The 24269-nt window shown below is 49.4% G+C and overlaps 3 protein-coding genes across 21 annotated transcripts in view; 2 read left to right on the plus strand and 1 right to left on the minus strand.

Annotated features, from left to right (window-relative positions):
* The window catches only part of PASK (PAS domain containing serine/threonine kinase), a 39816-nt gene extending 37175 nt beyond the window's left edge, over positions 1-2641 (plus strand). For all 4 annotated transcript variants that reach the window (XM_060151618.1, XM_060151620.1, XM_060151621.1 and 1 more), the window contains exons 17-18: positions 1305-1451; positions 2044-2641. In XM_060151618.1, coding sequence (XP_060007601.1) covers positions 1305-1451; positions 2044-2153 — 257 coding nt within the window. In that variant the 3' untranslated portion in view covers positions 2154-2641. The remainder of the gene's footprint in view (positions 1-1304; positions 1452-2043) is intronic.
* A 702-nt stretch (positions 2642-3343) lies between these two features.
* Positions 3344-24269, minus strand: part of SNED1 (sushi, nidogen and EGF like domains 1) — a 97746-nt gene continuing 76820 nt past the window's right edge. For 9 of the 15 annotated variants that reach the window (XM_060151640.1, XM_060151634.1, XM_060151633.1 and 6 more), the window contains one exon: positions 17042-17340. In XM_060151640.1, coding sequence (XP_060007623.1) covers positions 17184-17340 — 157 coding nt within the window. In that variant the 3' untranslated portion in view covers positions 17042-17183. Of the gene's footprint in view, positions 6562-12456; positions 14221-16325; positions 16364-17041; positions 17341-24269 lie in introns of those variants that run through there. The other 6 variants (XM_060151636.1, XM_060151632.1, XM_060151630.1 and 3 more) reach the window with 3 other exon arrangements.
* Positions 5110-24269, plus strand: part of MTERF4 (mitochondrial transcription termination factor 4) — a 49514-nt gene continuing 30354 nt past the window's right edge. The window contains exons 1-4 of one of the 2 annotated variants that reach the window (XR_009540991.1): positions 5110-5174; positions 6333-6816; positions 8737-8921; positions 9590-9957. Coding sequence is in view for 1 of the 2 variants with exons in the window: in XM_060151646.1 (XP_060007629.1) it covers positions 5154-5174; positions 6333-6816; positions 8737-8921; positions 9590-9916 (1017 nt within the window). In the remaining variant the exon portion in view is untranslated. Of the gene's footprint in view, positions 5175-6332; positions 6817-8736; positions 8922-9589; positions 10060-24269 lie in introns of those variants that run through there. The other variant, XM_060151646.1, reaches the window with a different exon arrangement.

Raw genomic sequence — 24269 nt, forward strand, 5'->3', positions numbered from 1 at the left:
GGAGGGCAAAGGATGGACTTGGCCCCCCGGCCGCTCATGTGGAACCTGGGGGTTTCTGTCCCACCTCGAGCTCCCGTGAGCTGGCTCCCCCAGGGCCATGAGTGGCGGTTTGCGTCTGCAGTGAGGACCTCTGGGCGGTATGCCTGGAGTGGGACCCTCACGGCCCATACCTGGAGGTGCTCCTGGGAGCTGGACCACGGGTTCTGAGGTCTCTCAGACATTAGTGACATAGTGACATTCTGTGATGCCAGAGTAATCATTCATCTTTACAGGCAGTGAGGAGCTAAGTGCCCTCATGAATCTAGTCTGGCCTTGGGCTCTTTGCTTAGGTTAGAAGCCTGTGTCTCAGCCCGCTCGGGCGTCCATGACAGGACACCGCAGACTGGGGGCTTAAAGCAGACATTTATTTCTCAGTCTGGAGGCTGAGAGCCCGAGATCAAGGTGCTGGCAGATGCGGTTCCTGGTGGGAGCCCTGTTCCTGGCTTGCAGATGGCTGCCTTTTCCTGTGTCCCCACGTGGCAGAGAGAGGGAGAGAGCCGGCCCTCTCGTGTCTCTCCTGATAAGAGCACTGATGCTGTTGCGGGGGCCCCTCCTCATGACCTCGTCTAGCCCTCGTCACCTCCCAAAGGCCCCACCTCCTAATATCATCACACTGTGAATCTGGGTAGGGGGGTGCACAGTTCAGTCCAGAGCAGCCTAGAAGAAGATTTGTAGAGCTTTGCTAACGTTCTGGATTCCGTGGTACCACGGCTCTTGCAGCTCTGCCTACGGGGGCTGCTCCGCAGGCTCTCTCACTAGGCTCTCAGGATACTCACTTGGGCAGTGAGGCTTGGAGTGGCCCTGGCTGAGGTGACACTAAAAGGAAATGGGACCCAGATCCAGACTCAAGGCTGGGGGCTCTTCTCAGAGCTCGTGCTGCCTTCCTGTGGGGACTGAGCTGGGGCTCTGCTGCCGGCCACCTCCCACCTCCGTCCTGTCACGTGATCCCTGTGTCCACAGCTCTGCACCCCCAGAGTCCCTCAGATCAGGCCCAGGTTAGGAGCTGCCACACTTGGTGTGGTGAGCAAGGTGGGATCTCGAGCTCCAAGCTTTCCTTTCAGAGGCAACAAACATCTCCCACAGCCCCTCCTGAAGCATAGCTGGGACCCCACATTCCAGAACTCCCGGAGTGTTAGTTAGAAGTGGGGATCCAGAGCCACCTCCTGTCCCATCAGACCCAGGACCTGCAGTTGTGAAATGCGTTCCACCTGCCCCCAGCCTGGGTCCTCCGTCAGTCTTCTGGCCACACGCCTTTCTGTCCCCAGATCTCATGAACCTCATGTCTGGGCTGCTACAGCCTGTCCCCGAGCAGCGCACCACCTTGGAGAAGCTGGTGACAGACCCCTGGGTGACGCAGCCTGTGAACCTGGCTGACTACACCTGGGAAGAGGTGTGTCGACTAAACAAGCCAGGTGAGAGGCGAGGCCCGGGCCCCTCGGGGCTGAGGCGGTTCCCAGGCTGCTTCCCTGGTCTTGGGGGGGGCGAGGTTCCTTCCTCTGTGCTGCCCTGGACATGAACGTCAGGGCCCAGAGCTGGCTTGTCGCCTGTGAAACAGACTCCAGAGGTCCCTGAACACCACCAGGGGCTTTGGAAGGTGGGTGCGTGCCCACGGGAGCCTCTGACAAGGAGGAAACCGCAGACGGTATTGAGGGCTGCGCCAGAGAGTTTGCGAAGTGTAGCTGGCAGTGGTCTGAGCGGGCCGAAAGGGAGGATAAGGCCCAGACGAGGAGTGCGATGGTCTGGGGGACCCCGGGGGCCCACAGCTGGGAGCGGCAGCCCCGTGTGTCTGGTCCCCGCTGCTCAGAGTGGGCAGACATTGTCTGTGGCTCTGGACGTAGAATCCCCGTGGCACCACAGCAGGGTCCAGGGAGTCTAGAACATTGCCAGTTGGGTTCTGAAGGGTTCCCCTGATGTCTTTTGCTCCTAAGAATTTCTCCAAAGAGAAGCAAAGTATTTTAGAATCTTGCTGTTGGCAGTTGACACAGCATCTTTTTCTTTCTTTAGAGAGCGGAGTTTTGTCCACGGGCAGTCTGGAGCTGGAGAGCAGGAGCCCAAGTGCAGTGGCTCAGGCCCCGGAGCTGCGCAGGGCTTCATGTGCGCGGGCAGGCCCCTAACCGCCGGGGAACCCAGCTCTCTGCTGCTCTCCTTCACTCAGGAAGTCATGTTATATTCAGGCCCCGTCCATTCAGAGGAAGTGAGTTCTCAAGAATTAGGCCCAGTGCACCGTCTAAAACCTCATATGCAAGCTTGATGAATGTTAGAACAAAAGCCAGGGATACTATATTGTTTTTAGGGTTATAAAATAGACTTGGAATTCATTTTTTTCATGACCTTGAAAAAACATTCTAGTGTTCAGTTGAGTTTTGTACTATTTTTTACTATTAAAAGGCTTCTAATTTGTGAAATTCCGAAAGGCACACAAAAGGTTTTTAACCCTTTTTCTACTTTTGTATATGTGCCTGTGTTTCTGCTTCCTGACTTGGTATATGCTCCTCTGATATGAGGAATGTGTAGAACCTATTCACCAAATGACCAGACTATTTCATTAATTTATTTCCTTGAACGTTTTCCAAATTAAAGCAACTTTGTTAGTAAGCAATTACCCTGACTTGGACCATGTGAATTCTACAGCGCTGGTATGGGAAGTACTTCATTTCTTTATTTTTCCGTTTGTGCATCTCCACTTGCCACAGCTGGAGAGAGGTTCAGCCTTGGTCAGTTTGGGGGTCCCTCCTATGGGTGAGCCCAGGGCTCTGCAGCTTGCTTGGTCTAAGGAGACTAGAGGGTGTGGTGTTTCAGGCATTGCCCTTCTCCTTGTGCACAAGCTCGCCAGGGCTGGCCCACCATCTGTCTGTGCTCTGCTGTCCACCCACGACACCCTCCCAGCACTCCCCAGCCAGTCCAGGCTCCCTCCGTGACTATGTGGGGGGGCGTTCAGCCCCGACTGTCCCTCTCCCATCCCTGTTCAGGCCCCAGTGCAGCTCTCACACACTCAGAAGGCCCTTCCCCTCTAGGCTCCAGTCCATCCCCCTCTGAAACAGAGTCAGCTAGCTCAGGCACAGGAAATCCAGCCTCTATTTTGCATCTGTGTTAGAGGGGAGGGAGCGGTTGGTGTCAGAAAGAAACCTTTCATTTTTCCCCTGCTCAAATAGCAGGAAGAAAACAAAACCAAAACCAAGACACCCCCCCCCCGCCGCCCCCCGCTACCCCAACCCGTGCCTTTTTCCCACGTTATCACTTTCCGCAGGTGCCAAGGCTCCTGTCCCGAGCTCTAGGGAAGATGCTCAGGGGCCAGCCTGCCTCTAGTATGCTAGTGTTCATTTAGGAAGCATGCAACTGTCGTGATATTTTCAGATGCTCCGATGACAGTTAATTTGATTCTCAACTACTGGGATGCAGGATATTGCCTTCCCCTTCCTTTAGGAAGTGCTGCCTGAGTCTCCGTGATGTCTCAAGAGACTGACGAGGGACCTTCCTCCATCCGTCAGGGACAGTAAAGGCAGGGCTTTTAGAAGTGAATTTTTAAAGTGTGTAGTACGTTAATGACATTTACTCTTCAGAATCAAATGAGTCTCGTGATGTTCAAAGAACTCTTCAAGAGTGGGGGAAAAAAACACAAATGTTTTCCTATGTAGTTTTTATGATGCTTATAACACAAAAGAAGTTACAGAATGTTTCTACAGACAGGTGTGCAATGGGCCGAGAATGCAAAGTTCTAGGTCTCCAAGAACTGTTACTTCTCTATAAGAAAAAGTAATTAAAACTCATCTGATTTGATGGCAGCAGAAAGTCTGAACACTCTGAGAGTGCTCTCTGCAGAAAGAGTCCAGATAGAAAAGTTTACAGCCTCTTGCTTCTTTGGCATAATCCTTCTGTAGGAAGATTTTTAGCATCCAGTCTGGTGCCTGGCCCAGAGCTCTATAAATTGTATCCATGCAAGAATCAAGTCCTTTTTCTCAGTTCGGAAACAAGTAGATGAAACAAGAAGAAATACTTATACACTAAGGCTTGGGCTTACAATTGGTGGAATTTAGGCAGCTGAGAAAGCACACCTTTTTTTTCTTTTTCACCACTGTCCCCTTTTGAAAGATGGTTAGTGTCTATATTTGAACTGTTACAGGCCTATGTCCGAAATTTAAGAATGAATGCAAATTAGGCTGAAACATCACTGGATTTCATCCCAAGAGGAAACCAGACCTCTAAGCTGGGAGGACCCCCCCCTTTTTTTTAAACTGTAAAGACTTCTGGAGTTCCATTGGATACTTTAAACCTCTAGAATATTTGTGTGTGTGTTGGGGGGTGTTTATCAAGAATTATAATTGGAGCTCACAAGAAGTAAGGGTGCTTGTCAAATAAGGATTGGTTGGGGTCTGAAATGGTTGCACGGTTATAAAGGGAGACCTTGAGACCAGAAGGTTGAGCTGGCAGGTGCTGTTCTGAATAGGCTGGGGGTGTCCCTGGGTCTGGAACAGTTCAAAGCTCACGTTCTCAGCGGTGCAGAGTGGCTGAGACCAGGTCCTCCATGGCCGCCAGACTCCATTTTGCATGCCTGAACCGATCGCTCCACTACCATTTCAACTTGTCACTAATATTCATATTGAATGCAGCTTCCACACCAAATAACTATATCTGGGACCGGCTCCCTTTTACTCAGACCGCCCGGTCTCTACCTCAACGTGAACCTGCCTTGGGAGGGGCCCTGCTTTCTCCGGGGAGGTTACTGCTGGACCGCGAGGCGGTGGCCGGTTTTGAGCGAGGTTATGGTTTCCTCTCACCTCCGCTCTTAAGAGGAATTTTAAGGTAATGAGAAGCGAACGTATGGGGAAGGAGCTGTTCATTTGTTGCGCTAGCCGAGAGCTCTAGAAAGCGGAAACCCGGGCAGCGGAGGCACCAAGCAGAGAAGGCGCGCTCTCCGCGCCCAAGGTGGCGGCGGGCCCAGGCCCCAGAAACCGGCCCAGCACCGGACACCTGCGGACAAGGGCTGGGCGGAACTGCTTCCCGCGCCTTCGCGCTGCCGAGGGGAAGGGCGGAAGCAGCGGACCCGGAGGGCGGAAGCGGCGGACCCGGGAGACGGCTGCTTCCGGCGTCAGCGGCGCTGCCGCTGCCTTCGCGCTATGGCTGCGTTGGGTCGGCAGGTGAGGGGGAACCGCGAGCAGGGGCTCCTGGAGGGTCGTAGAGGCCGGCGCACGCCGACCTGGTGCCGCACCCTGATCTGCGGTGCTCTCCGCTCCGCCAGTGCGGCTTTATCCCACTTTCACCCCGCCGGCGCTGGGCCGACCCCGCGAGTGGACCCCAGACAGGGCGAGAGCGGGAGGCGGGAGCAGCGAGCGGCTCGGTGGATTTGACTGGCTGGCGGGGGCGCGGCGGCCGAGGGCGCTGGGGAGGCTTTGGGACGGGCCGTGAAGGGCGGTTGAGTGCCTGGGGATGTGGGCCTCGTTCGTTACGCGCCAGCCTGAACCCTGGAGAGTTCTGAAGTCAACGGGAGTAGTTTGCCTGCAGGCTACCAGGATTTCTTTTGTGGAATGAATTTAAGTACGTGAATCTGGAGACTCACGTGAGGTCCAGATTTTTCAGGTGTGGGTACCCACTTGGACCCCCAGAGTTGGCACGGAAATCAGTTTAAGTTACAGACATTTGAGATTTGGCAGATACAGAAAGAAGCCTTCTTGGGGCGGCCCTTATCGCGCTAAAAGCAGAACTTTCTGGGAGCGAGGGCGCCACAGATCCTTTCTCCTGGGGAGCTTTACGGCCAGGAAGGAAAAAAGAGAGGGAAGACGACGTGTATCTACATAAGCAAACATCACAGACTTCCTGGGCTCCCATTTGCTCGCCTAGGAGCCCACCCCCATTTGCTCAAGTTAGCCCCCAACTCCAGCCATTTAGGGAACCAGGGCTTGTGAGCCACCACATGCATATAAATAAACTGTTTTTTTCTGCCTGCTAATCTTCCAGTTAAATCTGCAGGCCCCCCAGGCACTGAGAAGGTGGAGGAAACCCGCCCCCCCATGCTTTACCTGGTGGCGTTGAAATAGTTCTCCCCTGTCCCCCCTTGTCTGTGTCTCCTCAGTTATAGCAGCAACAGCTCATCTCTGTGCTTCTGCAGTTCTCTGTTCTCTGTACGTGAACGTCTTTCTCTGTAGGCTTTTTAAGTTCAGGTATGACTTTGCGGATTGCTTGTAAAAACTTATGTTTGTGTAGGACCAAGGCACTAAATACCCTGCCTCAGAAATCCCGAGGTGTCCGTTACGTGGAGTGGTGAGGAATTAATTCCCTTTGGGGGCTGTGTCTTACAGGTCTTGGATGGGCACCACCTGATCCCCCTCACCTGGTCCCTTATTGCTAGGCAGACTACTCGGCTTGGAGGACAGAAGAGGACGACTGCTTTTTTGCTGCGTAAACTGACAACGGTCTCCGGCGGGGGGGGCCTCGGGGAGTCACCCTCTGTTGAACCCCAGAAGTACGCGCAAGAACCAGAGCACAGGACGGGGCTGACTCAGTGCCTCCTCGAGAAGCAGAGGACGGCTGTGGAGCGAGAGAAGGTCGTCAGTTCCCTCCTGGACATGGGTTTCAGTGATGTCCATGTTAATGAACTGCTCAGTATACAGCCAGGCACCCACCCTCAGCAGTTGCTGGATATCATTTCAGAATTAATACTCCTGGGTCTGAATCCAGAGCCTGTGTGTGTGGCCTTAAAGAAGAGTCCTCAGTTACTGAAACTGCCTGTCATGCACATGAAGAAGCGCTCCAGTTACCTGCGAAAGCTGGGGCTTGGAGAAGGTGTGAGAAGGTGTAGATTTTATATAGAGAGCTGAGGAGTCAGAGATGGGGAACGCATAGCCTGGTGAGGCAGATTCGGGGAGGTTTCTGCGGGAAAGGCCTTTGAGAAGAATGTGTGATTTGGCTTGGAGGTGAGGAAGCAGAATGAGCTCCGCAGAGGGCATTGCAGGAGGGAGGGGGGACTGAGTGACCGACCCAGGCTCGTGTCTGGCGTGTTCACTAGAGGCTCTGGCATCTAGAACGGTGCTGGGCACGTGGTGTTGGTTTATGTGCAGGTATGTTGCCCTTTGATGCTCAAGCTGACTTGGGGTGGGCTTAGTGCTTTGTGTCTGTGTGATGGGAAGCCAGAGAGACAAAGTTCCCTGTAGAGGCTTGGATTCCAGTCAGGTGTCTCGATTTACTGTGGAATGTGAGATCTGCCCAGATTCCTGGGACACTGGTGGAGTGAAGGCAAAAAGAGCCACCATCCCCACCCCCACAGGATTCGCGCCCCGGGAGCCCTAGAAGTTCACTGGATCTCTTTACGGGCCTTCTGGGGGCGGGGTGGCGTGAGCAACTCCTAGGACCCCTGCCTGCTTTGACCAGAGGAATGCCACTCTTTTGTTTATTCTTGCCTCTTGCTCGTAAAATATTGTCGGGTGGGGGAGGGGGAGAAAAGGTTTGGGAATTCAGATTTCAGAGGATCTTTACAGTCTCCTTCTCTAGAAAATGAGCAAAAGATAGCGGTGTGGGGCTTCCCTGGTGGCGCAGTGGTTGAGAGTCCGCCTGCCGATGCAGGGGACACGGGTTCGTGTCCCAGTCCGGGAGGATCCCACATGCCGCGGAGCGGCTGGGCCCGTGAGCCATGGCCGCTGAGCCTGCGCGTCCGGAGCCTGTGCTCCGCGGGAGAGGCCACAACAGTGAGAGGCCCGCGTACCGCAAAAAACAAAACAAAACAAAACACAAAACAAACAAACAAAAAGATAGTGGTGTGTGTTTCTCTTAACAGATTACCTATCGCAGTATAATCTAAAAAGCTAAACTTAGCACCTTACATGCAGCGGTTATATCAATAAATTAACAAGCTCAGCGTGGCCTTAAGCTGCAAAGATGAAGACTAAATTCCTGAAATTCATTCCTGACACGTTTTATCAAGACACTGACTGGCTCACCTGTTAGGAAGATTTTAATTAACAGTTTAAATAAGTGGCTCTAAGTTTCTAGGTACTAAATTTTACTCAGTTACCTGTAGGAAGACCATATGCCCTAATTTGCCTGGGAGAGTCTCAGTTTATACCAGTTATCCTAATGCAGTTACTAATAGGGACTCTGTCACTGAGAAGCACCGTAGTGTGGATAAAATATATGGTCACCCACTAACCAGGAGATCACCAGTCTCTGTGGTTGTGCGTCATGATTCTTGTGGTTATTACATTAATTATTATAGCGGAACGCCCTTTCATTGAGTTCAGGCTCCTAAGTCTTAAGAATGTTGGTTGTGAATATTTCAAGGGCTATTTTATCATAGAAGGAAACATGAACCCAAAGCCCTGACATGGGGGAAGCTACTATCCCATCTTACTGTCTGAGCTTTCCAGTAAATCCCTGTGAAAGTCTTTTCTAGGTGAGAAGGGCAAGAGGAGACCTAGAATATGAAGTAGGTGCCTTTCAGCTGTGAGGCCAGAAAGAGGCCTCTTGATACCAGGAGGGAGGGTTGGCGAGTCTGAGAAGTGAGAGGGAGTCAGTGGGGAGATGCCTCATTCTGGCCCATCCCATTTCCACGACGCTTCTGGGAAGACGTTATCTGAAGCTGGCACTCCTTCTGTGGAGGAGAGGATCCTTGTTTGGTTTTTAAATGCTGGCTTGTATTGGGTGTGGTTGGCCACTTGGGCTTCTGGAATATCCTAAAATTATGTACTTGCCCTTTTTTACGTTCTTCAGGGAAATTAAAGCGGGTGCTTTACTCTTGCCCTGAAATTTTCACCATGCGTCAGCGGGACATTGAGAGCATCGTCGGGGTTCTCAAGGAGAAGTGCCTTTTCACGGTAAAGCAAGTCACCGAGATTTTGCACAGATGCCCCTGTGTTCTTCGGGAGGACCCTGGTGAACTGGAATACAAATTCCAGGTGAGAATTCCTGGTGGCGTGATTAGTAACAGCAAGTTTTCGAGTGTAGTCAGGGTTAGCTGACTCGCGGGGGCGAGTGGATGAGGTGAAAGGCCTAGACCCTCTCTGCTTGCACCAGCCAAAGAGAGTTCGGTTTTAATTCTTCACTTCTTTACTACAGGTAAAAAAACCTCTTTTGCAACTTTTCTGCCATTAATAACGGATGACCCAGGTCTATTCTTAGAATCCTAATGAGGCCTCTGCTTAAAATACTTAATTTAAAAATAGCTAGAACCTTCCTATCTTTAGAACCTATTTTGCATGTTGATCTTAGAAACATAATTGTGAAGGGTGTCCTAATTTTTTGGTAACAATTATGATGGCTTAGGTCAAATCCTAGATGTTTTCTGAATTTTTTGCCTATTTTTTCCATACTCATAGTTTTCATTACCCCATGAAGAAAAATAGAACTTAATTTCTCCCTCCTGCCCTTTATTTTCTGCTGCATTTTTCTCGATATGAATTTGAAAATGCTTTGAAAGCCATCACGCAGGTGTCGGGATCGTAGTGTTCTGCCATCGCTAGTGAGGCAGGCCTCTCCCAGTGCTTTTGGACAGTTCAGTTCACTGCGCCTTAGGAGCCTACAAAGCTTTCTGCAGCTGCACTTCCTAACCATGCTGTGTCTCCAGTATGCCTATTTCAGGATGGGGATTAAACATGTGGACGTGGTGAAGACCGACTTCCTGCAGTACTCCATGACCAAGACCAAGGAGAGGCACGTGTTCCTGGAGCGCCTGGGCCGGTACCAGACCCCCGACAAGAAGGGGCAGACGCTGGTCCCCAACCCTTTACTCAAGGACATCCTCAGGGTTTCAGAAGCTGAGTTTCTGGCCAAGACAGCCTGTTCTTCTGCTGAGGAGTTTGGGGTTTTTAAGGAACTCTTGGCCCGGGAGGAGGAGGAGTCTGAGGGCCGAATGGCTGATGCCGGAAGCCCGGAGGAGGAGGCGGGGCCGTGACGGACGGACTGGAGTGCAGAGAAGCCCAGACGGATCGGAGGGTACTGTAGTTTCCTCAAGGCTTTTGGGAACTTCACTTGGATTTTCTCAGGTTATTTTTCATTCTCAAACTGGTCTTTTGATAAAAAATTAATTGGAAATCACCTGAGAAGTAGACTAAGAAGCAGATGCATTGGTTTGATCTGCCATCAGGTTCAGGGGGGAGGGCCCTGTTCCATCCTGAGTAAAAGGCTGACTTTGAGCCTCTAGATCGTGGGGGGGCTCGACACATCGACGTTCGGTCTTACTTTTTCTCTCCCATCTGTGTTGGTGACAGTCCCGTGACAGTGGGGGATGTTTCTTCTGGTTCAGGAGTCATTTTACATCCTCCTCGTGACAAAGACAGAGTTCTGAGAAGACAGCGAGCTTTTAGGTTATCACAGCACTTTATTTTATGAAAACAAGGAACAGGTTTTCCACAAAAATACTCAGGTTTTCAGTTCAAAAATAGCTTATGGTTTCGTAATTGCAGTCATTGTACAGCAGAGTAAAAGGAAGTTGATTAGTGATGTATGGTTTTGTTCTGCACAGCTTCTTAACGCCAGCAACGCGGGGAGGGCGCTTTTTGCATCTTTGTGAAGAGCAGGCCCTGACTCTGACCACCGGCGGAGTTTGCTTTCACGCCAGCTCAGGCCCAGGGGGTTGCGTCCAGGCCTGACGTCTCTGGCGTCCGTGGAGTTCTGACCTGGAGCCAGGGCCACAGGTCTGGGCTTGGTTTCATTTCAGGGAGCTCTCCGTGACACCAGAGGTGGTGGAAGGCCCCTTGGGGAGGCCAGTGGGTCTGAGGAGTGACTTGAAGAGTTGGGGTTGGGGAATGGGCTTGGATGTAAGCCAGGGGTCATCTCTGAGGTAGAGGTACAGCCCTGATGGCGTGAGCTCTGCGAGGGATGGGAAGATGGGTGATTCCTAGAAGGTTCTGGAGATTCCTTTCTTGGGGGAGCTGGCACAGGATTGATGCTGCAGAAGACATTTTTGGTGATGTGCCCAAAACTCAGGTCTTTACAGCATTTTAACAGCTACACACGAGACTCCTGGTGCTTGGCCTCGCTTTTCTTGCAGAGACCACGTAAGTCCTGGCAGGTGGCGGTTCTCACCTGGGGGTGATCTTGACAACAGGGAACACCTAGCAACATCTGGGGACATTTCCCATCTGGTTGTTAGGACCAGGAGGGTGTGCAGTTGGGGTCTAGTGGGGTCTAGTAGGTCGAGGCCAGGGCTGCTTCTAAACATCCTACGGTCACAGGACAGGCCCACGACAGGGTGAGCCAGCCCAAAGACAGCAGTGCCACGGCTCAGACACTGCTCTCAGGCCCCATTTAGCAAAACGCGACCGTGTTGATTCGTGAGGACTTAAGGTTTTAAATGGGCTTACATTTGTTTCTCTTTTATTTAAAAGTAAAGTAAACAGCTGATTTTTAAAGAGAGTTCCTGTCTCCTCTGTACTGGGGTTCTCTTGGTAGGTTTGAGCTGTGTTTTATTGCGGGTTCCTTTCTCCTCTGTACTGGGGTTCTCTTGGTAGGTTTGAGCTGTGTTTTACTGCGGGTAGATTTGAGCTGTGTTTTATTGCGGGTAGGTTTGAGCTGTGTTTTATTGTGGGTTCCTTGCTCCTCTGTACTGGGGTTCTCTTGGTAGGTTTGAGCTGTGTTTCATTGCGGGTAGGTTTGAGCTGTGTTTTATTGCGGGTAGGTTTGAGCTGCATTTACTGAGGAGTAGATGCTTTTGCTTTCTCCAGGCTCATATTCGAGCATGACTGCAAAGAGAAAGACTTTGTTTTGCAAAAGCACAGTAGCTCAGTGAGTCCCTCCACACGTGGGTCCGACATCAGGGGCAGTTGTTGGCCAGTGGCAGGAGTTCCAGCCCAGGGAAGGTGCTGGAGGTTGGCTGACACCGGGTGGAGCCCTTGCCTGTTGGTGTGGCTGGTGGGTGAGCAGCAGGGTGCCGCATAGCTTTCCTCATTTGCACCCGTGTCAGTCCTTGTGCAAGGGGAAAAGGGAGGTTTTGTCTTTACTGTCTTTCTTAGCCATGGGCAGAATGATTTGAAAGTAAAGAGATTTCATTTTTCATTTACTCTTGTGTTTTGTGGTCTCCGGGTGGCCGGCACGATCCCTGGAGCCTAGGGTGTTGCTCTTGTGCCCCCCAGTCGGGACTAACAGAATCTTAAATCTAAGCTCGATTACGTGGTTAGTTGATCCAAGTTTTGATTAGCACAAGGCTAACTCGGCAACTCAGGATCGCTCGTTTCTTTTCGACACAGAAATGTGTATGCCCCTGGCAATGTTTTGATTCCATTTTTGCAAATTTTTTGGGGTGGACCTTGAGTATCTCCAAGGAAGACGTTAGAGTTTTAAGAAGGAGCCGTGTGGAAAAAAGCAGTGGCTCATTTGTAATGTTTCAAGGATGAATTATAATTCCTTTAGCATCAGGAAGTCTTCTACTAGATGTTTAACTTATAAAACATCAAAATGGGTTAATCATAAGAAAACACAGCACCAAGCTCAGGATTCAGTAGACTGTTTCTTGTAGAAACAAGGGCTTCTAAGTTACAGACTGGAGCACGTTACATTTGCCTCGTGGCTGAGGGGCTTGAGGTTATTAACATGGCAGTAGAGGGTTTCGTCTTCTTTCCAGTGATATCACTTGATCTTGCTGTTTGCTCGTGACGCCGTAGCCTACACAGATGCACAGTGACAGGTCCCAGTGCCACAGCACAGGTCAGCAGTACGTGTTTATGTATGTGGTTTTCTCTCGATTCTCCCAGTGTCAGAGCCCCTGGACTGCACTCAGCCGTCTTCTCCAGGTGGGCCTTGGAGACTGGGGACCTTCTGGAGTACAGTAGAGACTTCTCGAAATGACTGTTCCTCCTTGCTGAAAATGACAGAATGCATAATACACAGACATATGCACACAAAACTTTAATAAAAATAAAAAGCCTAAAATATAACTCTGTAAAAAATTTTTTTTTATAAAAGATGAAAGGAAGAGCCCCTTTCTGTGGCTGTGGTGCTGACTCAGGGCAGAGTCAGTGGAAGATGCACGGGGGCCTGAGTTCCAGTCTGGGTCAGCTGCTAAAATGTTCAGCACACTAGAGGTGGGGTTGGCTTCTTTGGTTTTCAGCTCATTTGCAGGGAGAAGCAAGCGCTGCTTAGAAGCGTGCTAGAGAGCAGGGGTGGCAGGATGACGCGGCGATCTGTGTGTGAAGGAGGAGCGTGTGGAACACGGTGCTTACTACCTGAGAGCCCCACACAGCGTTATTTGTGTCCTGGACTAAGAGAAACCCTAACCAGCATCGCGTTCAGGCTTGTGGGAGGAGCCCTGGCTGGACTTGGTAGAGGTGCTGCCTTGGCTTTCCAAGTGGGGTCTGAAACCCTTGAGGTTTCCATGAAACCCTTGAGGTCTTTGGTGCCTTGGTGGGACTTGTCATCCAGGGGAGAGGCCAAAGCCTATGACCTCGAAGACCAGGGATTAACCCAGTGTGGTGCATGGGCCAACTTGGCCCTGCCTGTTTTTGTAAATAAAGTTTTATTGGAACCCAGCCACGCCTGGTCAGTCACAAGTCTGTTGGCTGCATTTGTGCTACCACTGCAGAGCTGAGTCATTGCCACAGAGACCATAGGGTCCTCAAAGCCAGGAATACTGTCTGACCTTTGCAGAAAAGGTTGTAGGTAAAAAGTGTCTAAACTCCATCTTAGTGTTATCATTTTCTCTCTCAAAGTCAGCTGGTCCGTATGATGGAGCAGTAGCCTGCAAATGGTCAGCATAAATAATCTGCTGGCGGAGGAGAGCCGGGCGAAGTGCTTCCAGTGTGGCCTCATCTCTGCCCCTTCCTCCCAGCCCCACCATCTCTGCTTTGGAAGCTGTTGAGAGCAGTTCCTCAATTTTGTCGCTAGCTCTCAAAGGGAGAACTCTTTCTCTGACTTCGGAATCTGAGAACTGGTTTCTGAAGGTTGCAGAAGCGTTCCTGGTGGACAGCCTTGCCATCCAGGGCTAACGTGTGCGCCGTGGGTGCGCGTTCGCCGTGGCGCAGACTGCTCCCTAGGAGACGGCAGCCTGGGCTATGTCAGGTGTGGGTTCTGTCCCGGAGGTCTCCCTGGTCGTGGCTGGTGCTTGCCTGGCCTGGCCGGCTGTCTTGCAGAGGCCAGAGGAGAGAAGCCACTCAGGGCACCGACTCCAGCCAGGACCTTGTTCTCAATCCAATTTTAGACCTCGTCTTCCTGGGCTTTAGAAACTCGTGAGGTTGATGGAGCGTTAACAAGAGCATCCTGATCCTTAGGAGAGAAAACAGACCGGGGCGTGAGGAGGATGGTGGTGGTACCCATTCCGCTTTACAGCGGCGGCTCCCAGGTTGCTGCCCCCGGAGTACCTGAAGAGCTTGCCACGTGAGAACTGAGAAGTTTGTTCCCTGTGACGTGGCAGTGGGTGCTGGGGGGCAGGCTCGTGGAGGACTGACTATACCCCCCAGTGGTGGGGACATGTGGGTAGCACTGCAGCTTCAATTTGAAATCTGCAGGCTGCAACCCCCTTCATTTGGTGCCGCCTTGGTTCTTTTCTCTGAAGGCGTATGGGCTGTCCCTGGTCTCTCTCGACTGAAATGAATTCTTGCACTTTGTTCTTGGGTGTGTGTGTGTGTGTGTGTGTGTGTGTGTGTGTGTGTGTGTGTGTGTGTGTGTGTGTGTGTGTGTGTGTGTGTGTGTGTGTGTGTGTGTGTGTGTGTGTGTGTGTGTGTGTGTGTGAATGTTTCCTGCTTATTTGTGTTTTCTCCATTGTCTGAAGAATGGGTATCCTAAAAGCCAGTATTTGATAATTTAACAGTTGAGGGTTTCTGATGTGTTTTTATAGAAATGGATTCATTGAATGAGTTTAAAAATATATATATTGGGCTTCCCTGGTGGCGCAGTGGTTGAGAGTCCGCCTGCTGATGCAGGGGACACGGGATCGTGCCCTGGTCCGGGAGGATCCCACATGCCACGGAGCGGCTGGGTCCATGAGCCATGGCCGCTGAGCCTGTGCGTCCAGAGCCTGTGCTCCGCAACGGGAGAGGCAAGAGCGGTGAGAGGCCCGTGTACCGCAAAAAAAAAAAAAAAAAAAAAAAAAAAACACATATATATATATATATATATATATAATCTTTCAGATGACTTATTGCAATATAAATGTTTCACACCCCAGTTATATCTGTGGGTGGTGAATTGCTTGCAAGCCTTGGAGTGCATGTTTTGGGTACGTGGTGGTGGGGGGTGGGGAGTGATGCCTTTGAGTAGGTGGGACCTGAACGCAGAGACTTTTGATGGGAACTGAACGCCTGAGGTCACACGTTCTCGCTCACGTGCCGCTGCCCAGCCTGTGGGTCCCAGCCTCTGCTTTCCCTGCTTGGTTGGTGAACATTCTGCTTTAGTGTCAGCCTATACCTGCGAAGCTCTTTTGCTTCTGGTTGTTTATAAAGGTCTCTGAGTAACATTTCTTCTTCATCTCCTCAGCCATATAAAAAAATGTAGCCTGTTTGTGAAGCTGCTTGGTACCCAGGAGTCTCACTCCTCTCCTACACCACCAGGAAGATGGGCTTCTAGGCTCCTTTATGGAGCTCGAGTGGTGAGCTGTCCTGGGTCAGCCAGAATCCCTCTTTCATTCCCAGTGCGTCACGTTGATAAGAAATTGTGTCGGGCTGTGGATGGGTCTCTGTGGCTTAGCCTAGTATCTTCCAAATTATCGTGAAGGTTTCCACAGAGTGTGCGTGTGAGGGGGTGGGAGTCACATGGGCTGACTTGCCACAGAGGCTGGGAAATGCTGGATTAAGCAGGAATAGCGCTAGAAAGCTTCTTCCGTTTCAGGGTTTCTGAATGCTCAGGAGGCCTGTGTTCGTTGGCACTCTCCCAGTGAGGGAGTCTCAGGACTTACCCAGAGTTACGTGATCAAGGCCGCACACCCTTTCTCAGTGGACTGCCATTTAGGGTCTGGAAAGCGCTCCTAGAATTCCTCTGCCTTCTGGCATCCCAGGCCCCTCCCACTGTCCCCCCTCGCCTGCCCTCCCAGCAGCCCCTGTCAGTCCCACCTCCCTCTAAGAGCTCACCCGCCCCCTCCATTGCCATTGCTGATGACTGGGGAAGGGGTTTCTCTGCCCGTTGAGATAGAGTGGGACTCGATGTATCAGACCAAGTTTATGTCTATTGGGAGGCCTTCCTTAAGTATTATTTTTCTCACCCATTTTAACCCCCTTAGGAAGTTCTGAAACCTTCTGGTCTGAGTTTATGACACAGAGCACACACTGAGCTTTCTTCTCAGGGCTCCACAAGGAGACAGCAGCTCTCCTGAGGGCCGCGTGCTGGGGCGATGTCCCTCAGACTTCCCAGCAGCTCTGCTGGCTGTGGGAACGTACCTTAAGATTTCTTCAGTGTAGGACTGTTACTTTGTTTCCTGAAATAATTAGAGAAATGCGGTTTATTAAAAAGAAACCTGTGTCCCTGTAACTCTGCAGCTTCCTCGGCCCAGGCTGCCTGCTGTGATCCTGTCTTGTCTGTAGGTCACATGTGTTCCAGTTTGGGGAGTGTGGTAGTGAGACACTGACACAGGGATGAACGTTTGAGTCTGTGTGTGCCCACCTGGCTTGGGGTGGGAGTCGTGGAGTGATGAGGAAGGCTGCCTGGCTGGGTGTGAGTCATGGAGAGTGCGAGGGAGTGTGGAGGATGGGTGATGGGAGACAGGTGATGCGCTTGGGTAAGGCAGGGTGGGTTTTTCCTTGACTCAGAAACGCAAGACCTAGTGCATGTGGTGACTGGTCTATGGAGAATGTGACAGAGGTTTGGACTCTGCTGTCTGTACTCAGGCAGTGCATTATATAATAATCTGTGACTACCTTGAGCCCTTTGGGGAAAGAACCTGGGTGAGAGTGAATAAAAAGTAAATAGAGATTTACTGTATTTATATAATTGGACCTGTCAGTAACACTTCCCAATACTAGTGCCAGATACTGTGTGAACGTGCATAACCAGAGTGACCCCCCCCAGCACCACCACTAAACCTCCCTCCAGCACCTGCCCTGTGACCTTCCCAGCACCCACCATGTAACCTCCCCAGCACCCACTCTGTGACCCCTACCAGCATCCACCATGCCCAGCTGTACCCATCTGTGTGCGCTCACATGTACACATGTGGGCACACAGTTCCTTAGCATAGCCGGGCTGCACATCTTGGCAACCTGGCTCAGCCATGGGCCTGTGGCATCCCACAGCCCCAGTCACCAGGGCCACCCTGGCCCTGTTACCCTGTGGCCACCTGCAGGGCACAGCACGGGCCTCCTCCCTGGGACGCACCTGTCTGGGGTCCTGGCACGCGTGCTCTCACAGCTCTCTTTGAAACAGGTGTCGGGATGCACTTTGTAGACTCTTTTATACCTGCATCACAGGAAAGCTCAGTGAAGCCGGAAACTGAGCAGAATGTTGCCCAGCCCCTTCACCTAGGCTACACAAACCTACAGGTAGCTGTACAGGTGTCTGAGGAAAGGCTATTATTCTCCTGATAAAACTTTACCTCCTGTGGATGTATTAAAATGTCCAACATAAAAATCATGTAATTGAAAAAAATGACTTTATCAAGGTATGATTTATGTAAAATAAGATACACTCATTTTAAGTGTACATTATGATGAGTGTTGACAAAGTGATATATAGTAAGAGATAAAGTGTGCTGGGACTTTCCTGGTGGTTCAGTGGTTAAGAATCCGTCTTGCAACGCAGGGGACTCCGGTTCGATCCCTGATTGGGGAACTAAGATCCCACATGCTGCAGGGCAGCTGAGCCCGCGCTCTGCAACTACAGAGCCCATGCATTTTGGAGCCCACGCGCTATGACTGGCGAGCCCGCGCGCCAGCCCATGCACAACTGGAAAAAAGCCTACGCACTGCAATGAAGAGCCCGCCCGCCACAACGAAAGATCCCGAGTGCCCCAACTAAGACCCAATGCAGCCAAAAAGTAAATATTTTTTTAAAAATGTGCTATTTCAAAGACATGTCTTGCTTGAGACAGGCTACTTGGCTCCGAAGCCTTGAGACAATGTGACTGCACTCTTATGGGCAGTTGATGGAGAAGTTTGAGAAGCCTTGGAGATGCAGGCATTAGACACGGGCGGTGTGGAACAGGAGACCTGGCTCCCAGCCCTGCCTCCCACTTACTAACTAGTGTACTCTGAGCACGTCTCTGGAACTGAAGCCTCTGTTTTGTATGAGATGGGAATTGCTTATACTGCCTCTGTCACATGTTTGTAGAGAATAACGAATGAGAAAGTGTTTGACTCTTGGTAAAGCTTTTTAAACATCGGAGCTGTTTGAAAGAGATGCAGGGAGTTCAATGGGTAAAACTCATGAGCTTAGTCTAGGAGAGTCCTTAGGGTCTAAAGCCTTAGCTAAGACTTCCATTGCCAGCCATCAGGCAGTAAGAGGATCTGGAATTAACTTCCCCATGTGAACAACTGGTCAAGATCCAGGAAGTAAGTCTTTTCAGATGTTAGAAAAAAGACCGTGCAAAACAGTAACCCAGAGAGAAGGGGAGCAAGCTGAGCTCTGGGATGGTCCTGGAATTCGGCCTGGAGGCACTTTTCGGACTGTGTTGTGGGTTAGGGAGAATCCAAGCAGTGGTTACACTGAGTGGGCGAAACAGAGATTGGAGGTGGGGAGGCAGAGGGTCAGAGCACGGAGAGGACGGAGCTGTGCAGAGGAAGAGCTCCAGAAACCTGGAGGGGCGGGCCCCTTGAAGATTAAGCTGTGTGTGCATCGGGTGAGCAAAGACGGGCAGCAAGGAACTACTGAGGAGCTGGACAGTTCCCAGAGCCAGAGTGGGGAGATCTTGGTTAATAGGCTGTTCCAGAGCAATAGAAACCCCAGAAAGGCCTTGCCTTAAAAGTGGGGCATAATTAACCCCAGAATAAAGGCTATGCTAAAGCCACCCTAAAACAGGCCTCAAAAGGATCCATCTAAACTGCCTTGCAAAAAACCAAAAGCCAAAAGTCAAACAAAGGAACAGGACAAGGATGCCCACTCTCACCACTTCTATTCAACGTAGTACTGGAAATCCTAGGCACAGCAGTCAGATGAGAAGCAGCAGTAAAAGGTATCTAAACCGGAGGGGAGGAGGTAAAACTGTCACTATTTGCAGATGGCGTGACACTAGAGAGCACTGAAGTCGCCACACACAAACTGTCAGAACTGGTAAATACATACAGCAAGGTAGCAGGATGCAAGATTAATATACAGAAGTCCGTTGCACTTCTCTACACTAATAATGAAACATCAGAAAGTAAAAAAAAAAAAAATCCTGCTTAAAGTCACGTTTTTAGAAAGCCCTAGGAATAAACTTAACCAAGGAGGTGAAATACCTATATGCTGAAAACTAAAACATTAAGGGAACTGAAGATGATTCAAAGACATGGAAAGATATCCCGTGCTCTTGGATCGGAAGAATTAATATTATTAAAATGGCTATACTATCCAAAGCAATCTACAGATTTAATGCAATCCTTATCAACACAGCTATGACATTTGTCACAGAACTAGAACAAATAGTCCTGAAGTTTATATGGAACCACAAAAGACCACAGATTGCCAAGCAATCCTGAGAAAAATGAACAAAGCTGGAGGTATAACCCTTCTAGACTTCAAACTGTACTACAAAACTATGGTAATCGAAACAGTGTAGTATTGGCAGAAAAACAGACATACAGATCAATGGAACAGAATAGAGAGCCCAGAAATAAACCCATACACCTATGGTCAGTTAGTCTATGAAAAAGGAGGCAAGAATATCCAATGGCGAAAAGACAGTCTCTTTAACAAGTGGTGTTGGGAAAGCTGGACAGTTACATGTAAATCGGTGAAATTAGAACATTCCCTCACACCACATACAAAAATAAACTCAGAAAGGTCTAAAGACGTAAACATAAGATGTGACGCCATAAAACCCCTAGAAGAGGACATAGGCAAAATGATCTTTCACATAAATTGTAGGAGTATTTTCTTTCTTTTTTTTTTTTTTTGCTGTACGCGGGCCTCTCACTGTTGTGGCCTCTCCCATTGCGGAGCACAGGCTCCAGACGTGCAGGCTCAGCGGCCATGGCTCATGGGCCCAGCTGCTCCGCAGCATGTGGGATCTTCCCGGACTGGGGCACGAACCCGTATCCCCTGCATCGGCAGGCGGACTCTCAACCGCTGCGCCACCAGGGAAGCCCCTGTAGCAGTATTTTCTTAGATCAGTCTCCCAAGGCAAAAGAAATAAAAGCAAAAATAAACAAATGGGACCTAGTCAAACTTAAAACCTTTTGCACAGCAAAGGAAACTTATCAACAAAACAAAAAGACAACCTACGGAATGGGAGAAAATATTTGCAAACAATGTGACCAACAAGGGCTTAATTTCCAAAACATAAAAACAGCTCATACAACTCAACAACAAAAAAACAACCCAATCTAAAAATGGGCAGAAGACATAAATAAACATTTTCCCAAAGAGGACATACGGATGGCTAACAGGCACGTGAAAACATGCTCAACATCACTAATTATTAGAGAAATGCAAATCAGAACCACAATGAGGTATCACCTCACACCAATCAGAATTGCTATCATCAAAACGTCTACAAATAATAAATGCTGGAGAGGGTTTGGAAAAAAGGGAACCTTCATACACTGTTGGTGGGAATGTAAATTGGTGCAGCCACTTTGGAAAACAGTATGGAGGTTCCTTAAAATACTAAAAATAGAGTTACCATGTGATCTAGCAATCCCACTCCTGGGTATATATCCAGAAAAAAGGAAAACATAATTCAAAAAGATACATGCACCCCAATGTTCATAGCAGCACTATTTATAATAGCCAAGACTTGGAAACAACCCAAGTGCCCATCGACAGATGATTGGCTTAAGAGGTTGTGGTACACATATACAATGGAATATTACTCAGCCATAAAAAGAATGAAATATTCCCATTTGCAGCAACATGGATGGACCTAGGGAATATTATCCTTAGTGAAGTGTGAGAGAAAGACAAATACTATATGATATCATTTATATGTGGAATGTAAAAAATAATACAAATGGATCTATATACCAAATAGAAACAGACTCACAGACATAGAAAACTTACGGTTACCAAAGGGGAGAGGTGGCAGGGGCAGGGATAAATTAGGAGTATGGGATTAACAGATACAAACTACTATACATAAAATAGTTAAGCAACAGGGATTTACTGTATAGCGCAGGAAATTATACCCAATATCTTGTAATAACCTGTAGTGGAATATAATCTGCAAAACAAAAAACCAAACCAAAAAACCCAGAAAACTGAACCACTATGCTGTGCACGTGAAACTAGTGCAGTTTTGTAAATCAACTTTACTTCAATAAAAAAATTAAAAATAAAAACATTCTTGAAAAGAATGCCAAAAAAAAAATTCCAACAGTCTGTACCATAAAGTTTATAATGTCTAACATCCCAACAAAAAAATTACAAGAGTATCAGTCATACAAAGAGTCAAGAAAATGTGACCCATCAACAGGAAAAAAAGTTGAATAGAAAAACACCCAGAAATGAGAGCAATGACTGAAATAGCAGACATCTGTTATAAATTTGCTGTACACGTTCAGTGATGTAAAGGAAAATATAAACATAATGAGAGAAGTGGAGGCTCAAAGAAAGAACTAGATGGAACTTCTGGAGATGATAAAACACAATATCTGGGACTTCCCTGGTGGCACGTGGTTAAGAATCCGCCTGCCAATGCAGGGGACACAGGTTCAATCCCTGGTCTGGGAAGATCCCACATGCTGTGGAGTAGCTAAGCCCATGTGCCACAACTACTGAGCCTGTGCTCTAGAGCCCACGAGCCACAACTACTGAAGCCTGCACACCTAGAGCCCATGCTCCGCGACAAGAGAAGCCACCGCAGTGAGAAGCCTGTGCACCGCAACAAAGAGTAGCCCTGCTCGCCGCAACTAGAGATAGCCTGTGTGCAACAACAAAGACCCAACACAGCCAAAGCAAAACAAAACAAACAAAAAATCACAATATCTGAAATGAAAATTTTGCTGAATGGGATTAATGGTAGGTTAGACACTGCAGAAGAAAAGATCAGTGAAATTGAAGGCATGGCAGTAGAATCTGTCCAAAACAAAGTAAAGAGAAAAAGGAGTGAAAAAAAGGAAAAGAGCCTCAGTGACCTGTGGGACAATATCAGTCTAATACATGTTTAATTGGAGTCCCAGAAGAAGGAGAGAAATGGATGCATAGAAAAAGTGTTTGAAGAAGTAATGGCTAAAATTTTCCAAATTTGATGAAAGCTAAAACCACAGAGGTGAAGCTTAACTCCAGAGAGTAAAAACACATGTACATAACCTACCAAAGCACATCATAATTAAATTTCCCAAAAAAACAGTAATAAAGAGAAAACGTAAAAGCAAGCCACAGGTGATGGGGACCACGTTACATATAGAGGAACAAGAATAAGGGTGACTGAAGTTTTCCCATCTGAAACAAGCAAGCCAGAAGACAAAGGAAGGACCTCTTTGAAGTGCTGAAATTTGAAAAAAACACAATTATCAACCAAAACTTCTGTGTTCAGCAAATGTGTCTTTTGAAAATGAAGGTGAAATAAAAGCCTTTTCAGACAAACAGAAGCTAAGAGAATTCACCACCAGCAGGCCTGCCCTATAGGAAATGTTCCAGTGAGCTCTTTAGGCCAAAGGTAAATGGTACCAGATGGAATCTTAGACCTGCACGAAGGCATGCAGAGCGCTGGAAACGGTAGATGTGTAAGTCACTACAAAAGACTTTATACTCTCAACATTTTTAAAAAAGATGATTGTTGAGAGCAAAAGTAACACACTGTGGTTCATGGCATATGTGGAAGTAAAACGTCTGGCAGTGACAGGGGAAGTAGAAGCTTGCTGTTGCGTGTCTTCTATGATACTGAAGTTGTGTTGTAATTCAAGGTATATTGTGATCAGTTGAAGACGCATATTTTAAATCCCAGAGCAGCCACTAAAGAAAATAAACCAAAGAAGTATATCAGTGAGCCAACGGTACAGGTAAAACAGAATCCTAAAAAATAATCCAGAAGTAGGCAGGGAAAGAGAAAGTGACAAAGATAAGGTGGGACAGATAGAAAACAGTATGTTAGATTTCAACCCAGTCACTTCAGTCATTTTGTTAACATGTAAACGGTCTAAACACTCCAATAAAAACCAGAGATGTCAGACTGGTTGCATGGCAAGCCCCTCGCAAATGCTAAATACAAGGAAGTCCCTTTCAGATACAATAGGTTGAAAGCACTGGGTGGAAAGCTATGGGCAAGTGCAGGGCTCTCCCAGTCAGGTACTTGGTGGTCGCCCCAGGCACTGGTGTAACTAACACAGTCGGAAGACGCAGGTGCAGGGGCTCCAGAGTGCCATTCCACAAAGTCCAAATTCAGGGGCCTGTAAACCTGGGTTCCCAAGTCCCAGTGCAGCTCAGTGCCTCTGGTGTATCCCTGCTGCGTGTCACGCTGGCTTCATGTCCAGGCTCATGTCTAGCCTTCTGTCTTGCCTTCCTACATCCCATCCCAGTGATCTTTAAACACGTCAGGTGTCACTTCAGCTCAGTGTCCTTCAGTAGCTCCCCACTTCACAGAGGACACATGCAGGTCCTTCCAAGGGTCTCCAAGGCCCGCCCTCCACGCCCCCTCGCTCACTCGGCTCCAGCCCTGCTGGCCTTGCTGCTCCTTAGACGGGCAGGCAGGCTCCTGATTTCAGGGCCTTGGCAACAGGTGCACTCTGACTGGGCCATCCTTCCCTCAGATATCTCCGCCCGCCCATGTCTGGTCATGTCACCTTCTCCATGAGGCTTCCCCGACACCCTGCCGAATGCTGCTGCCGCCCCCTCCTGCCCCCCGGGCCTGGCTCTCCTGGCCCTGCGTATTCCTTTCTTCCATCCTCCTTTAGCGCTTGCCACCATTTAAAACACTGCAGGACAAACTCGTGCTTCTTGTGTCCTGTGTCTCCCTCAGCTAGAACGTCAGGACTCCCAGGGCAAGACTTTGGCCCGTTCGGCTCGCTGATGTGTGCCGAGTGTTCTGAACCACGCCTGGCACACGGGAGGTGATCGTCCGTATTTGTGGACAAAGCAGGTTGTAAGTATGACCCACGGAGCCAGAGTGGTAGCAAGAAAGGTCCGAAGAGGTGGGCTCGGCAGACTCCCTCCTCAGCCCGTCTTACAGATGGGGAAACTGAGGCACGAGTGCCTTGCCCAGGGCCGTGTCAGGAACTCACGGCAGAACCACGACTCGAGGTCTCCTGCGCTGA

The sequence above is a fragment of the Lagenorhynchus albirostris genome, chromosome 6 (genome assembly GCF_949774975.1).
Source record: "Lagenorhynchus albirostris chromosome 6, mLagAlb1.1, whole genome shotgun sequence".
Classification (NCBI taxonomy): domain Eukaryota; kingdom Metazoa; phylum Chordata; class Mammalia; order Artiodactyla; family Delphinidae; genus Lagenorhynchus; species Lagenorhynchus albirostris.